Genomic DNA, 18,032 nt, shown 5'->3' with positions numbered 1-18,032 from the left:
CTTTATTGACTGAGCCACCAGGGAAGCCCCATGAACAAATGGGCTCCTGAGTACTTTTAACATGATCCTCAGAACTCTGATGGCATTATTTCATCCTGGGTGTAAGGAAATGAGGCTAACAGAGCGTGGGGTGCTTTGATCCAGGACTTATCACTGGATGGTAAGTGAGAGCCAAGAGTGAGTGATATAATTACTTGAATTCAGAACCTTCAGTGCTCTATCTACTACTTCATGCTTCTGTCACTTATCACTTGTTTCATAATTCCTTCCCTTAGGATTTGGAATCAGTCCCGTACAGTTTAGCAGGAAAGAATTGAAGCAGCTTTTTTCTTGAGCCTGTTTGCTCTTGAAGTCTTAATTCTAACTAAGGTGCCACTGAAGAGTTGCCACTGAAGTGCCTGCTCTAAGGCCAGCCTTCCTCTAACCTTACCCTATTGCTTTATGCTGTGGGGCAAGCCATAATCTCCACCATAATTCCTCTTCTTTCTTCCCCCTTGTCTATTTCTTTCTTCCCCTTTCCAGCTCAAACCCAATATGAAATTCTAAATCTGGAAGCCACTTGTATATTTTCTGATGGCTATAAGCCAATGAAAAGGCTTCCCACTGATACTGGAGAAACATAAATGACGATGTACCTGGGAGTAATGAAGAGTATGAGAGCAGCAGTAGAGACAGATCCTGACAGCGTATTCCGAAAATCTGTCAACGTCAAAGTATATTTTGGTTATCAGAGGTACATGGAGAGGAGAAAAACAAAAATTTTCGTAATAAAAACAGAAAATGGCCCTATTTAACATTCAGAGTAGCACTCATTGGTATCACTAAATGTCTAATTTGTTTTACTTCTTTGTATTTCTGCCTTGATCATTCATGTTATGTAGGTCAAATTTTTGAAAAGAAGCATTTCTATCATCATTAAGGATTAGAAAGAAAATATTCTGGCGAAAGAGAGTAGAAGAAAAGGATTAAAAAAGTAGGAGATGGATCTGTAAAATGGAGTTATCACAGAAGCACGAAAGAACTGTAAAGTGTTTACTTCATACTCTCTGCCAGCCTCACAGCAACATCATTGACGATCTCCTACCTGAGCAGAATACATGGGCATCGTTGAGATGTTAAATGTCTAGGCTCCAGATGAGTTTTTCCGTTATGAGGAAATCGTTAAAAGCTTTTGATTCATCCAAAAAGTTCTCTGGTTTGTTAGTCAGCCATTGCTATATAACAACAACCAGAGAATTTCAGTGGCATTTAACAAAAAACATGTTTCTCACAAATTTCCAGGTGAGCTTAAACCCGAGCTTTAGGTTTGCAGCAGCTGGGGCCACTCTGACGGCCCCCGTGGTTGGGTAGGACTGGCAGTTCTGTTCCCGCTGCTGCTCACTTTCCTCCTGGGACCAACAGACTAGCTCTGTGTGTTCTTACCATGGCAGTGGCAGAGGCAAGTGGGCAAGCCCAGTTCCCAGAAGTACTTTTGAAGCCTTTGGTCATATCACATTCACTAACATTTAATTGGGCTTCCATGATAGCTCAGTTGGTAAAGAATCTGCCTGCAACGCAGGAGACCCTGGTTCAATTCCTGGGTCAGAAAGATCCGCTGGGGAAGGGACAGGCTATACTAGAGTACGCCAGTATTCTTGGGCTTCCCCTGTGGCTCAACTGGTAAAGAATCCGCCTGCAGTGTGGGAGACCAGGGTTTGATCCCTGGGTTGGGAAGATTTCCCTGGAGAAAGGAAAGGCTGCCCACCCCAGTATTCTGGCCTGGAGAATTCTAAATATTTAATTGGTCAAAGCAGATCTCACAGCCAATTGCAAAGTCTTGTTGCAGGGAAGTAACACTGCCCATTGAGGGGTGGTGGGGATCAGAAGGCTAGTAGTAGGGACTATGTCTAAACAGTAATCTAGCATATGTGGACAGTAGTCTCATAAGCTCTAAACTTCTAGTTTAAAAAGATGAAGTAGTCATTCTGTGTTATTTAGTTTTATTTAAAGAAATATGTGTAATATTTTGTCTGTAGTGAGGAAATGTAGTCGGTGAGTTTTATAGGGAAGAAGAGCGAACATGCCCTCTGGAAGTTAATTAGGACCAAATGGGAGGAAACAGTCTGACTTCCATATATCCTGAAACTGACAGAGGGGAAAGGATTTTAGATAGAATGGTGCTACTCACTGTTCAGCACTGTTCTAAGTGGTGTGTGGCTCACAACAAACTGGAAAACTCTTCAAGAGATGGGAATACTAGACTACCTGACCTGCCTCTTGAGAAATCTGTATGCAGGTCAAGAAGCAACAGTTAGAACCGGACATGGAACCATGGACTGGTTCCAAATTGGGAAAGGAGCATGTCAAGGCTGTATAAGTTATTTAACTTATATAAAGAATACATCATATGAAGTGCCAGACTGTATGAAGCACAAGCTGGAATCAGGATTGCTGGGAGAAGTATCAATAACCTCAGATATGAAGATGACACCAAGAACTAAAGAGCCTCTTGATGAAGGTGAAAGAGGAGAGTGAAAAAGCTGGCTTAAAACTCAACATTCAGAAAACTAAGATCATGGCATTCAATCCCATCACTTCATGGGAAATAGATGGGGAAACAGTGAGAGACTTTTTTTGGTGGGGGAAAGGGGGCTCCAAAATCACTGCAGATGGTGACTGCAGTTCAAAGACGCTTCCTCCTTGGAAGAAAAACTATGACCAACCTAGACAGCATATTGAAAAGCAGAGACATTGCTTTGCCAACAAAGGTCCATCTAGTCAAAGCTCGGAGAAGGCAATGGCACCCCACTCCAGTACTCTTGCCTGGAAAATCCCATGGACAGAGGAGCCTGGCAGGCTACAGTTCATGGGGTTGTGAAGAGTCAGACACGACTGAGGAACTTCACTTTCACTTTTCACTTTCATTCATTGGAGAAGGAAATGGCAACCCACTCCAGTGTTCTTGCCTGGAGAATCCCAGGGACAGAGGAGCCTGGTGGGCTGCCGTCTATGGGGTCACACAGAGTCGGACACGACTGAAGTGACTTAGCAGCAGCAGCAGTCAAAGCTGTGGTTTTTCCAGTAATCATGTATGGATGTGAGAGTTGGACTGTAAAGAAAGCTGAGCATCGAAAAATTGATGCTTTTGAACTGTGGTGCTGGAGAATAGTCTTGAGTGTCCCTTGGACTGCAAGGAGATCCAACCAGTCTATCCTAAAGGAAATCAGTCCTGAATATTCATTGGAAGAACAGATGCTAAAGCTGAAACTCCAATACTTTGGCCACCTAATGCGAAGAACTGACTCATTGGAAAAGACCCCAATGCTGGGAAAGATTGAAGGCGGGAGGAGAAGGGGACGGCAGAGGATGAGATGTTTGTTTGGATGGCATCACCGACTCTATGGACTTGAGTTTGAGCAAGCTCCTGGAGTTGATGATGGACAGGCAGACCTGGCGTGCTGCAGTCCATGGGGTTGCAAAGAGTCGGACACAACTAAGCAACTGAACTGATTCAAAGTGGATCTACAATGAGAGCAGATTGGTGAGAGTATGCATTTTAAAACTTTTGTAGCAATTTGACATTGCCACAGTATTCAAGCAGTGTTTCTACTGAATTTTACTAACATATTGGTTCATGTTAGGTTGGAAACTTAAAAAGAACCAAACTTAAAAATCTGTTCCTTGATGCAAGATAGTTTGAGAAGAGCTCAGATAGACTTTCCACTGACTGGAAATGAATACTTCCACTGCACATAAATGGACCTTCTGATTTATCCATTAGTCTTTGGGATTTGGGTTATCAACACTTCATCACCAAGAATCTGACCATCTTTGAGTGTGCAGTAGTGTTTTACAAGACTGGTCCAGATTTTTCCAAGGAAATTTCTTTGTATGAAGCCTCTTTGTATCTCATTTCCTAGCCTTTCCCTGCCAGCATCCATTTGACCTTGCTGCTGTAGTATTTACATTTTCATTCCATTATTGACAAACTTGGTGAAAGATAAGTTACCACTAACTGAAATTGTTTATTATAACATGAAAATACTAATTTTGACAATACTAGATAAATCTCTTTAAAATGTCCCTTCCACCTTTTTTTAAATTTTAGCCCAATTTTCTTTTACATTTCTGAGTTAACATCACCATGTTTGGTGAATTTATAAGGTGCTTTTCTGTTCATGAGAGAGGCAGTTCTAAGTGAAGAAGTTATTGTGAGCGTTATTAGAAGACCTAAGTTAAGAAGCATGACAAGGAAAGAGATTTTTAGGAGGGAAGGAAAGGATGTTTCATTAAGTATGACTTTCTTCCTGGCTGTATGACCTTGGGCAAGTTAATTCGTCTTTGTGAGTCTTAAGTTTTCTCATCTGTAAAGTGGGAATTATAATATTACCTTCTTCAAGAATATTATCAAAATTAAGCACGGAAGTGTTAGCATTATGTTTTGTTTTTAATTATCTACCAGATGTCAGGTGCTATAGCATCAGAGATAAAGGGGGGTCACTACCCCAGAAGAGTGCTCAGTCTGACAGAGGAGTCAGACAAATATGTCAGAAATGTAAACTAAACTAGTATGAGAATTTAATGCTATTACAGAGAGAAACACAGGACATTGTGGAAGATTTTAGGTAGGAGGAACACCTAACTTTTGACTTAGGCTTTGGGGAATGGGCTCAAGGTAGGCTTTTGAAAGAGGCAATATCTCAGCTGGCTCTAAAAGAATGTGGAGGAGTTATGAAGGAAAAATTAAGAGACTCAGGGTGGTTGAGTGGTTTGCCCAAAGTGACTTTTCTGCTTAATGCCCAAGTTGGGGTTTCAAGCCGATCTGATTTCAAAGTCCGTTTTTCATATCATGTCTTACTTCTTTGTAAACCTGAAAAGTTTAAACATATGATGTTATCTTTCTCTTTCTTTCCTCTGCCAATATCCTGGTTTTAGTAGGACTGTGACACATTCTTTTAAATAACCACTTTTTCTCTTTTAATTTGCCCTGTTTTGCCCCCAAGCACATCTACCAGATTGCCTTCGCCGTCATGGTGATTCATACTGCTCAACTCTACTCTGCTGCCTGCTTTAAAACGGCAGAAGTCCTCCATTGGCTGCTGGGCGAGGCCTGTCCTCCTCAGCTTGGCATTCAAGACTTACTGTAAAACCATGAGGACTGTCCAGGACTTCCATATTTCCCACTTTTCATGAGCACATATTCATGCCTCTGGTGTCATTTACATGCGGATATCACTTTATAAGGATGCCCTTTTAAGGTTTAGATTAAATAAATTAATCTTCAGTCTTTAGATTTAATTACTCTCTTAAAACTGAGTGCTCATGCGTGCACACACACACTTACTCTGTTATTTCTAAAAATCATTTTATCATTATGACCAAAAGAGCTTGGATGTCATCCTTCTTTAGTTCCATACCCAGCATAACGGTTCTTGGTTATTGCTGTTGTTTAGCTGCTAAGTTATGTCTGACTCTTTTCTGACCCCATGAACTGTTGCCCACCAGGCTCCTCTGTCCATAAGATTTCCCAAGCAAGAACACTGGAATAGGTTGCCATTTCCTTCTCCAGGGGATCTTCCTGACCCAGGGATCAAACCTGTGTCTCCTGCATTGGCAGGTAGAGTCTTTGCCACTGAGCCACCAGGGAAGTCCAAGGGTTCTTGGTACTCTACCCATAATGTGAGGAGCTAAGCTCTGCTCCTACATTTTTCTGGAGGGATCTTTCTTCTAGAGGGATCCTTTTTTTGAGGAGAGGTAAGGAGAACAGTTCTGATTGTTAGCTACTACTACTACGTCGCTTCAGTCGTGTCCGACTCTGTGCGACCCCATAGACGGCAGCCCACCAGGCTCCCTGATCCCTGGGATTCTCCAGGCAAGAACACTGGAGTGGGTTGCCATTTCCTTCTCCAAAGCAGAAAAGTGAAAAGTGAAAGTGAAGTTGCTCAGTTGTGTCCGACTCTTCAAGATCCCATGGACTACAGCCTACCAGGCTCCTCTGTCCACGGGATTTTCTAGGCAAGAGTACTGGAGTGGGTCGCCATTGCCTTCTCCTCTGATTGTTAGAAATTTCTTTTTAATAATGAGTCAGAATCTCCTCTTTTACCATCCATTTGTTTCCCAGGACTTGACCTTGGAACCATAGATAATTGGTCTTTTTTTTTTTTCTGACTCATGAGGTTCCATCAGACATTGAAAGATAGCTCTTACATCTCTCCTTGGGTTTCTCTTACATAAATCATTAATAATATTGTTTGTTCAGAGCTTTTTTCATTAACAGGCCTCAAACTCTTCACTGTACTTTTGCCCTCCTCTGAGAATTCTAGGGTTTTGTCATTGCTGGTCTAAAACCACAGGGCTTAGAACAGAACACAGCATCCAGTAGGACAGCAATGCAACATTATTCCTTTGATTATGACTCTATGCTTGTATCTTAAAAGCCTGTGATTGTTTTAGCTTTATAATAATCATTTCACCTTTGGCATTCATTCAGTTAATATACCCAGATACTATCTTTACATAATGGTTGTAGTTAAGCTAGCTCTTCTTGTCATCTACTCTGCAGTTGACTCTCTTTAAATACAGAACTTAAGATTTTTTAAGTTAGATTCCACCTTCATTTTGATCCATCTTTTTAGCTAATTTTGACCATTTTATCCAGTGTATTTTTAACTGTGTTTCCCAGCTTGAGGTTATCTCAAGACTTTGAAGCCTACTTTCCAACTTGATGAACATCAGAAAAGTAGAGACTCTCCACTCCATCTCAGGAGTTGACCAGTGCTTCTTACACATGATTCTGTTAGCCAGTGTTCTGTCACCCCTCCACATCTTTTTGTCTTACCTTCAAAGATCTCATTTGTACATTCAGCAAATTTTTATTCAGTGCCTACCATGTGGAAGAAGATACCAGTGATATAGTGAAGACAGCGGTCCCCATCTTCTCAGCTAACAATCTAGAGAAATCATGAAGTGTTCTGTTAAATGCTTTACAGAAATTAGGTTACACAGTTCTCTATGATATTCAGTTTCTCTGTTGTCATATCAAAAGGGGAAGATGCATTACTTTTTACAAACTCTATATTGGCTCCTAATGATCATACATCACCTGAAAATGGGAATCGTTATCATTCTCTTTTCATGGGTTCACAAGAACTTTGAGCTTGGAAAGTCTCCAGAGTTTATTCCTGACCTTTCTACCTTTTATTGTATCTTTTAAACCTCCAAGCTCATTAGAGAGCAGCCTGTTTAGCTACATTTGAGGCGGTGGCAGTGGCATCTAATCCCCCCATTATTGGGATTCGTTTTGTATTTTATGATAAACTTAGTTGTGAAGAATGTCTGTCCAACTTTAGCCATTTTCCCTTACACAGTCTTTGTCACTCCAATTCTATTTGTGTTTTATCTTTGTATTTTGAAATTATTTTTCCTAAGGAAAATAGCTGACTATCCTCAGATGTTTTTCTTCTCTTCTTAAAGCACTTAAAGTGTCATAGTCACTTTCTCCAGGATCCTGGTCCTTTTCACTTAAACCTTGTATTTCTTTTTAGTTCAACCAATGAACAAAAAAACTGCAGTACTCTAAGGGATGAAACTATCAACAATGGAAAGTGTTGGTTTTTTACTAGAATAATACCAAAAACAGATATCCTCGTAGTTCCTAGAAGATAGCCCACCCATATCCCTAAGTGTGGGTTCACTTACCTGTCAGGTGTCATCCAAACCTCAACTTGCCAGTTCCCACAGCTGTGACATTCCTACCTGTTCTTCCTTCTTTCCCCATTGGTCTGGTGCTCTCTGCTCTGTCTTGTACAGATTTTCAGTTGCACATAGATGTTTATTTTCTTAAACAATTATGAGAATTCCCGCCTTTTTCTGTAGATCTTTGTGGAACAGCAGATTCCCTGTAGTTGTCAAAATCTGTTATGGTTACCAGTTGCTACCCCATCCCATCAAGTCTTGGTGACTTCCATGAGATATTATTATCTCTGTGTTCTTTTTTCCTATTGCTACTTTTACGATTGGTGTCTAACACACTAATGTTCAAAATATTTATGATTAATCTCAAGAAGTATTTGCCTTCTCTTTTAGGCTGTGAGGATATCATTGCTGAAAGCATCTCATTAGATACCTTAATTGCCATCCTCAAGTGGAGCTCTCATCCATATGGCTCTAAGTGGGTGCACCGACAAGCTTTACATTTCCTCTGTGAGGAATTTTCCCAGGTCATGACTTCGGATGTTTTTTATGAACTCAGCAAAGACCATCTGCTTACTGCTGTCCAGTCTGACTACCTACAGGTAATCATTTATACACCTCTCAAATTCATTGTCATTCATCTGTGCACCAGGAAGCCCATCTGTACCCAGTTATTCTCCCACCCGGGAGATCAGCCCACCCAGGAATGCCCTCTTCATGTTGGTGCAGCCGAAGGTTTCTAGGTCTCTGGCCCTTTGCAGTGTGAAGCAGCCCAGGTCCTAACCAGCGATTCCCCAAAGGGGTTCTGGCAGTAGGCAAGGTCGGAAGCATATCCCAGTGGTGATTCTCTTGGCTTCTGTTAATAGTAGATTCACTATAACAGCTTCTTTTATTTTTGGTAAAGTATCAGAAGATACTTAGACTTAAGCAGCACAAAGCAAAAATAACATTCAATTTCAGACCTATTTGGACATTTCTTAAAATTCAGTGTATGAGTCCTGCTGAAGTATAATAATGTTTTCAACTACTTATTTTTAGTCAGAAGTACATTTAAACAAATTCTTGTATTCTTATATATCATTTATAATTAAGTAATTTAAACTAACAGTATATTTTTTTTAAAGTTAAATACTTTGAGGTAGAGTTTATTCAAGGTTTTTTTTTTTCTTTTTTGCATTCGCTGTATGACTTTTATGCTGGTAACTGTACAGCAGTTTTAACGTTATGAAGTTATAAACTCATTAAGCCATATCCTATTTCTTCGTATTTGTACCAGAAAAATTATGAAATGCTTTCACTCAGTCAGCAGTGCAGTGAAGAGTTAAATAATCCACTTAGCATCTGTATTTTTCCTTTATACACTGCTTTGATTGTAGTACATATGTTGTCATAATTGGTTTTGATCTGTTTAGGATCTGTTTTCATTAACCTTATTGTTTCACTGTCCTGATGCAGACATTATAGGAGTTAGGATTTGTCAGTTCAGTTTCCCCCTCAGTCTGCCTCTGCCATCACAAAGCTTCCATAAGCCTCTTATCCTTATCCATCAGAGGGCAGACAGAATGAAAACCACAATCACAGAAAACTAACCAATCTGATCACATGGACCACAGGCTTGTCTAACTCAGTGAAACTGATCCATGCCGTGTAAGGCCACCCAAGATGGGCAGGTCATGGTGGAGAGTTCTGACAAAACATGGTCCCCTAGAGAAGGGAATGGCAAACCACTTCAGTATTCTTGCCTTGAGAACCCCATGAACAGTATGAAAAGGCAAAGATAGGATACTGAAAGATGAACTCTCCTGCTTGGTAGATACCCAATATGCTACTGGAGATCAGTGGAGAAATAACACAGAGAGAATGAAGAGATGGAGCCAAAGAGAAAACAACATCCAGTTGTGGATATGACGGGCAATAGAAGTAAAGTCCAATGCTGTAAAGAGCAATATTGCATAGGAACCTGGAATGTTAGGTCCATCAATCAAGGCAAATTGGAAGTGGTCAAACAGGAGATGGCAAGAGTGAACATCAACATTTTAGGAATCAGCGAACTAAGATGGACTGGAATGGGTGAACTTAACTCAGAATACCATTGTATCTACTGCTGTGGGCAAGAATCCCTTAGAAGAAATGGAGTAGCCATCATAGTCAACAAAAGAGTCTGAAATGCAGTGTTTCAGTGCAGTCTCAAAAATGACAGAATGATCTCTGTTCGTTTTCAAGGCAAACCATTCAATATCATAGTAATCCAAGTCTATGCCCCAACCAGTAATGCTGAAGAAGCTGAAGTTGAATGGTTCTATGAAGACCTACAAGACCTTCTAGAACTAACACCCAAAAAAGATGTCCTTTTCAGGAAGTCAAAAAACACCTGGAGTAACAGGCAAATTTGGCCTTGGAGTACAAAACGAAGCAGGTCAAAGGCTAACAGTTTTGCTGAGAGAATGCACTGGTCATAGAAAACACCTTCTTCCGGCAACACAAGAAAAGACTGTACACATGGACATCACCAGATGGTCAACACCAAAATCAGATTGATTATATTCTTTGTAGCCAAAGATAGAGAAGCTCTATACAGTCAGCAAAAACAAGACCAGGAGCTGACTGTGGCTCAGATCATGAACTGCTTATTGCCAAATTCAGACTTAAATTGAAGACAGTAGGGAAAACCACTAGACCATTCAGGTATGACCTAAATCAAATCCCTTACAATTATATGGTGGAAGTAACAAATAGATTCAAGGGATTAGACCTGATAGAGTGCCTGAAGAAGTATGGATGGAGATTCATGACGTTGTACAGGAGGCAGTGATCAAGACCATCCCCAAGAAATGCAAAAAGGCAAAGTGGTTGTCTGAGGAGGCCTTACAAATAGCTGAGAAAAGAAAAGATACAAAAGGCAAAGGAGAAAAGGAAAGATACAAGCATCTGAATGCAGAGTTCCAAAGAATAGCAAGGAGAGATAAGAAAGCCTTCTTCAGTGATCAGTGCAAAGAAATAGAGGAAAACAATAGAATGGGAAAGACCAGAGATCTCTTCAAAAAAATTAGAAATACCAAGGGAATATTTCATGCAAAGATGGGCACAATAAAGGACAGAAAAGGTATGGACCTAACAGAGGCAGAGGATACTAAGAAGAGGTGACAAGAATACACAGAAGAACTACACAAAAAAGATCTTCATGACCCAGATAACCATGATGGTGTAATCACTCACCTTGAGCCAGACATCCTGGAATGCGAAGTCAAGGGGGCCTTAGGAAGCATCACTAGTGGAGGTGATGGAATTCCAGTTGAGCTATTTTAAATCCTAAAAGATGATGCTGTGAAAGTGCTTCACTCAATATGCCAGCAAATTTGGAAAAGTCAGCAGTGGCCACAGGACTGGAAAAGGTCTGTTTTATTCCAATCCCAAAGAAATGCAGTGCCAAAGAATGCTCAAACTACCACACAATTGCACTCATCTCACACGCTAGCAAGTAATGCTCAAAATTCTCCAAGCCAGGCTTCAACAGTATGTGAACTGTGAACTTCCAGATGTTCAAGCTGGATTTAGAAAAGGCAGAGGAACCAGGGATCAGATTGCCAACATCTGCTGGATCATCAGAAAAGTAAGAGTTCCAGAAAAGATCTATTTCTTCTTTATTGACTATGCCAAAGCTTTTGACTATGTGGATCACAACAAACTGTGGAAAATTCTTCAAGAGATGGGGATACCAGACCACCTTACCTGCCTCCTGAGAAATCTGTATGCAGGTCAAGAAGCAACGGTTACAACTGGACATGGAACAACGGACTGATCCCAAATTGGGTAAGGAGTACGTCAAGGCTGTATGTTGTCATTCTGCTTATTTAACTTGTATGCAGAGTACATCATGAGAAATGTCGGGCTGGATGAAGCACAAGCTGGAATCAAGACTGCCGGGAGAAATATCAGTAACCTCAGATATGCAGATAATACCACCCTTATGGCAGAAAGCAAAGAAAAACTAAAGAGCTTTTTGATTAAGCTGAAAGACAAGAATGAAAAAGCTGGCTTAAAACTCAACATTCAGAAAACTAAGATCATGGCATCCAGGCCCATCACTTTATGGCAAATAGATCGGGAAACAGTGAGAGACTTTATTTTTTGGGGGGAAGGGGGCTCCAAAATCACTGCAGATGGTGACTGCAGCCATGAAATTAAAAGACGCTTGCTCCTTGGAAGAGAAGTTATGACCAACCTAGACAGCATATTAATAAGCAGAGACATTACTTTGCCAACAAAGGTCCATCTAGTCAAAGCTATGGTTTTTCCATTAGTCATGTATGGATGTGAGAGTTGGACTATGAAGAAAGCTTAGTGCCAAAGAATTGATGCTTTTGAACTGTGGTGGTGGGGAGTAGACTCTTGAGAGTCCTTTGGACTGCAAGGAGATCCAGCCAGTCCATCCTAAAGGAAATCAGTCCTGAATATTTGTTGGAGGGACTGATGCTGAAGCTGGGAGATATTGAAGGTGGAAAAAGGGGACAACAAAGGATGAGATGGCCCATGGGGTCACAAAGAGTCAGACACGACTGAGGGACTGAACTGAACTGAACTTGATGATTGTTTAGAATCTTTGCATTTCTTCTTGGAATGTAAAAAACTTGGAGAGCAACCTGGATTATGCCCGAAGATTTTAAATGCAGTACAAAGAAATGAGAAGCACATTGCCATTTCACAGACTGTTCCTGAGGGGTCCTTCACCAATCAGTGGCATACTTCGTGGAGATCATAGTGTCTTCTGCCAAGACAAGTTGCCATACTTGTTTTTTCCTGCTCTTGAAGGAGACAGCAGTCACACAGTGTCTTTACGCTTTTACTTTCATGTATTTATCTCCATCTTGTCCACAAAAGAATTTAAGGCAGCTGTATAGAAACCATATAGTAAGATAAATTTAAAACAGGGAAAGAAAACAGTTTAAAAAACAAAGATGGAAATAAGAGTAAAAATTTAATTTGAGCCAAGAGCGAGGTTACTGGACCAAATGTATATAATTGGGTCTGTGTATTTGCTTCCTGGTATACCACAGGTTTAGGTCAGACATTTGAAACTGCCAGAGTAATGAGTGAAACGTGGCATGTTGCCCATTGTATGTACTTTATGACATAAGAAGAGTCTTTAATGAGATTAATGTCTATCTGTTTGCACTAAAATAAATATAAACTTTTTTTATTATAGGCAAGTGAACAAGATATCCTTAAATATCTGATTAAATGGGGTGAGCATCAGTTAATGAAGAGAATAGCAGACAGAGGTAAGCTCAGAAAACTAGCTTACAACTGTAAGTTTTTCCCAAAAGTTACTAAAGTGTATGCTGCACATTAGTCTTGACAGTTACCGCTGTTGCCTGGTGAAAATAGAAATATTTACAATCAGTAAAATCCTTTAGCGGACAGGGTATGCTTGGTTAGAAATAAATATCAGAAAGTTTACTTTTGCACTTTAAACTGTAACTCTTAATATTCTCTTTCTATGTGTTTAATAATGTATGTTGAATGATTTATAAAAGTATTAGAGTGTAATTTTTCAATTAATGAGTAAATTGTTACAAAGGCATGTTGTTGATGAAAATATTTTAGAATTAGATGGTAGTGATAAGTGCATAGCATTCTAAATGTACTGAAAGCCACAACATTGTATACTCTCAAATGGTTAAAATGGTAAATTTTACATTATGTGAATGTTGCTCGAGGAAAAATATATATATATGGCTACCAAAGGGAAGCATGTTTGTTGTTTATTTGAAGTTTTTGTGAAAGGTAAAGGAGAAATGATACTTTTGCATGGCCTCCAACCAGGGGACACTGCAGAGGAGACGCAAGCACCACCTGTCGCTCATGATCTTAACTGTGGGAGCTTGTGCTTACGTAGCAGTCTTACATCTATATCTAGGGTGAGCCCACCCACCTATGTGACTTCCTTCATATAATGTTGTGTTTGTCTATATAGTGAACCCAAATAAAAATATTTTAATTTGAAAAATTAAATGCAGGTTTCCCTTTCCTTTCACTTTTGACAGCTTTATACAGATAAATTTGCATACCATAAAGTTTATGTTTGAAGTGTTCAAGTCAGTGTTTTTTAGTATACTTAGAGTTGTTCTTCTCACATTTTAAAATATTTTTAAAAAGTAAAGCTGAACCTGCCTTCAAATCATTTCATAGTGTTCCTTTAATATACTGCTACCAAGCTCTAGGAAACAAAAGCAGTCCTCCTATCTTAATTCTCCTAATTTAATCTGTGGCCTGCAGAAGCCTTTCGCAGTTTCAGATTTGAAATTTTTCAAATATAAAAACCACTGCTGTTGATTTGGGACATTTTTGAAATGCCAGTATACAGTCTATGCTGCTGCTTTAAAGATTCTAAATTTGCAAATTCACCTACTTGCTAAAATTTATTTGTGATCCCCAAATGAGTACTCATGACACTTTTAGTCATTTGCAGAAATGCACGGAATAACAGAAGATTTGAATGACATACGTTTCCAGCCTATGGTAGAGCAAAGTGATACTCTGCCGTCTTAACTTCAGTTCTCAAACAAGTGTCCTTTTCATAGTCTTTTTAGTGCTGGGGTTTTTACATCTTAGTAGGATTTTCTGGTAAGCCCACTGTCTAAGATAGCCTCCAAGTGTAACACTATTAATACTGTCTAGTGTTCCTAAGTCCAGGAGGGCTATGATGTGCCTTATGGAGAAAATATGTGTTAAATAAACATTCTTCAGGTGCATGAGTTACAGTGCTCTTGGCTGTGAGCTCATTGTTAATGAATCAACAATATATACTAACAAGGTGTCCTTAAACAGAAACATACATAAAACAAGGCTTTGTCTTCATGGGCTGACAAAAATATTGTGACCAGAGGCTCAAAGGAACCTAACTGTGTGTTTCCCTTAGGAGCAATGGTTCAGTATTCACTAATTGTTGTGGTGGCTTTATAGAACAGTACCACCCCAAGTAACAAGAACCGATTATATATAGTGCTCCATAATCATCAAAGGCTTGTTTATTGATGTAAAGCTGGTAATGGTATGTCATATTTATTTGGGGCAGATAATGAACATCCTTGATAAAATTTCCATTGTTTAATGGTTTTCTGGCTGGGTTAGAATGGGAGGCTCTTCCAGAGAGGAGAAGGACGCTGCACGAACCAGACTGCACCTTTGCCTCAGTCACTTTCATGTATAAGGTTCTGCCCTTACCTGGTGCATATCTGGGGATTTCATGGAATATTTCATTTGAAAACAGAACACCACTACTTTGAGAAAAAATTTCTTTTGAAAAGCAGTGCCTTATATACATATTGAATCCAAAGCATAACAAGGCAAGAACAAAAACCCTTTTCCACACACTGGCAACAATTTTAATAAGCCTCTTAAAAAACAATATCTCTTTATCACAGTATTTAAAGGAAAATACCAGTTTACCTGTAGTGTTTGTGGAAAAAATCCAGCCTTTATATCGTGAATGATAAAGATCTTATTTATAAGCAAAAAATAATAATAATGATATATATAGCCCCGAGTTTAAAGATATGATTAAAAATTCCTCAAATATGTTGTTTTCCTTCCCACCTCACTATCAAAAACCATATATATACTTCAAATCTTCCTCTTTCACTAATACCCCATGAAAAAAACATTTATTCTCTGCTCTGGACAGTGGAATATATTACACATGAACTTTTATGCCTTAACATTTCTGTGGAAATTTAGGAGACTCATAAAATTCTTAGAGTGTACATTAGGTTTTGCTCCTTTAAGGTATCAGGTAATATAATTTTAGATACTCATTAAATTCCTATTAAATCTGTATAATAGCCTAATGAGCATACTCATAACTTACAGTTACCAGAAATAACGTTTGTCCTGTATTACCCTTATTATAAGTTGTATTAAAAAAAGAAAAAAACTGGCCCCAAAAGTGAGGAACATTAAGAAAAAGCCCTTGATCAAACTAGATTTTAATAGATTGTTGTTTTTTCGCCTATGAGTTAGTATGCAGAAAAGAATTCTGTCTTTAATGCAGAAAATTATAAAGAATGTTACCGTACTATTGACACCATGCTTTTTCTTTGTCCAAGAATATCTCTATTAAGGAAACTTCTTCAGCCATAAAAGTAATTTATTTATAGCACTTTTTAAAGCAGGTACATTTAATATAGAGGATTACTGAAAGTATACTTAGAGAAGAAAGAGAGCCTTTCTCTGGAAATTTGAATTTGGGTGGAGACTTCTCATTTTCCATTTCTGTCATAGAGCCAAACTTACTGAGTGGCACTGCTCATAGTGTGAACAAGAGAGGTGTGAAAAGACGGGACCTGGACATCGAAGAGCTTAGAGAGATCCTTTCCTCTCTCTTACCTTTTGTACGAATTGAACACATCTTGCCTATAAACAGTGAAGTCCTAAGTGATGCAGTAAGTATCTTTCTTCATTTATCCCTTTCATGAAAATAATATGTCTTTTTTTTAAATCATTGTAAATAACTTCTCCTAGTGGAGTATCGTGAGACTAAACTCCACGAAGACAGAGACGGATGTCTGTTTGGTACTGTGTTATGTCCCCAGTATCTGGCACATGGCACAGATACATGTTTGGTGGATGAGACTTGAGTTGGATGTATCAGTCTTACTTTTGCAGAAACATAGTCTCTAAATGGAGTTAATCCAGCAATTTATCTGTACAGATCAAGTAGTCCTCATTTTAAATGGAAAGAGTAGAAGTTACCTTTGGAGACTCTCTTAAGAATAGCAGTAAATCAGAGAGCAAGAGAGGAAGAGATTGGTGCAGTGTAAAAGGGGTAAATGAATCCTGTAATTATGTTTCAGGTAAAAATTAATGGAGCTGACTGATATGTTACTTTCACAATTTTTATGTGAGTTTTTTTAGACTATAAGAATTGCTCCAATTAATGGTTGACCAGCCTAGATAGCATATTGAAAAGCAGAGACATTACTTTGCCAACAAAGGTCCATCTAGTCAAGGCTATGATTTTTCCAGTGGTCATGTATGGATGTGAGAGTTGGACTGTGAAGAAAGCTGAGAGCCGAAGAATTGATGCTTTTGAACTGTGGTGTTGGAGAAGACTATTGAGAGTCCCTTGGACTGCCAGGAGATCCAACCAGTCCATCCTAAAGGAGATCAGCCCTGGGTGTTCTTTGGAAGGAATGATGCTAAAGCTGAAACTCCAGTACTTTGGCCACCTGATGTGAAGAGTTGACTCATTGGAAAAGACCCTGAGGCTGGGAGGGATTGGGGGCAGGAGGAGAAGGGGACGACAGAGGATGAGATGGCTGGATGGCATCACCGACTCGATGGACATGAGTTTAAGTGAACTCCGGGAGTTGGTGATGGACAGGGAGGCCTGATGTGCTGCAATTCATTGGGTCACAAAGAGTTGGACACAACTCAGTGACTGAACTAAACTGAACTGAACTGAATGGTTGACAGCCTGGAGGAGGAAATGGCAGCCCACTCCAGTATTCTTGCTTGGAGAATTCCATGGATGGTGAAGCCTGGTGGGCTACAGTCCGTGGGGTCTCAAAGAGTCAAACACGACTGAGCAACTTACTACTAATATGGTTGGCAAAAATACTCTTCACAGATTGGTTTATAATTTTAATAAAATACTGTAAATGTAATAGTTTTTTCCAACTGCACAGAAACATTGTAAAAAGTCATCTGGAAAAAAACTGATAAGGATTTTTTAAGTTCTAAAAGAAAAAAAAGGAGGGATAAAACTAAAGCTTAAAACTAACTATTAAAAAAACTAAGATCATGGCGTCCGCCCCCATTACTTCATGGCAAATAGAGGGGGAAAAGGTGGAAGTAGTGACAGATTTCCTCTTCTTGGGCTCCAGAATCTCTGCATATGGTGACTGCAGCCATGAAATCAGAAGATAGTTGCTTCTTGGCAGTAAAACTATGAAAAACTAGACAGTGTGTTGAAAAGCAGAGACGTTATTGTGCTGAGAAAGGTCTGTATAGTCAAGGCTATGATCTTCCCAGTGGTCACAGACACTTGTGAAAGCTGGACAGTAAAGAAGGCTGAGTGCCAAAGAATTGATGCCTTTGAACTGTGGTGCTGGAGAAGACTCCTGAGAGTCCCTTGGATAGCAAGCAAATCAGACCAATCAATCTTAAGGGAAATCAACCCTGAAGACTCATGCGAAGGACTGATGCTGAAGCTGAAGCTCCAGTATTTTGGTCATCTGATGTGAACAGCTGACTCATTGGAAAAGTCCCTGATGCTGGGAAAGATTGTGGGGAGAAGAAGAAGAGGGTGTCAGAGGATGAGATGGCTGGATAGCATCACCAATGCAATGAAGATGAACTTG

At 39.6% G+C, this 18,032-nt stretch overlaps 1 protein-coding gene across 1 annotated transcript in view; it reads left to right on the top strand.

Annotated features, from left to right (window-relative positions):
• Nucleotides 1-18,032, top strand: part of BTBD7 (BTB domain containing 7) — a 49,004-nt gene that overhangs the window by 19,506 nt on the left and 11,466 nt on the right. Inside the window, exons 3-5 of the mRNA XM_068991429.1 lie at nucleotides 8,065-8,273; nucleotides 12,875-12,950; nucleotides 15,952-16,112. Coding sequence (XP_068847530.1) covers nucleotides 8,065-8,273; nucleotides 12,875-12,950; nucleotides 15,952-16,112 — 446 coding nt within the window. The remainder of the gene's footprint in view (nucleotides 1-8,064; nucleotides 8,274-12,874; nucleotides 12,951-15,951; nucleotides 16,113-18,032) is intronic.

The sequence above is a fragment of the Capricornis sumatraensis genome, chromosome 19 (genome assembly GCF_032405125.1).
Source record: "Capricornis sumatraensis isolate serow.1 chromosome 19, serow.2, whole genome shotgun sequence".
NCBI lineage: Eukaryota > Metazoa > Chordata > Mammalia > Artiodactyla > Bovidae > Capricornis > Capricornis sumatraensis.
This window is presented reverse-complemented; position numbering and strand designations above follow the sequence as displayed.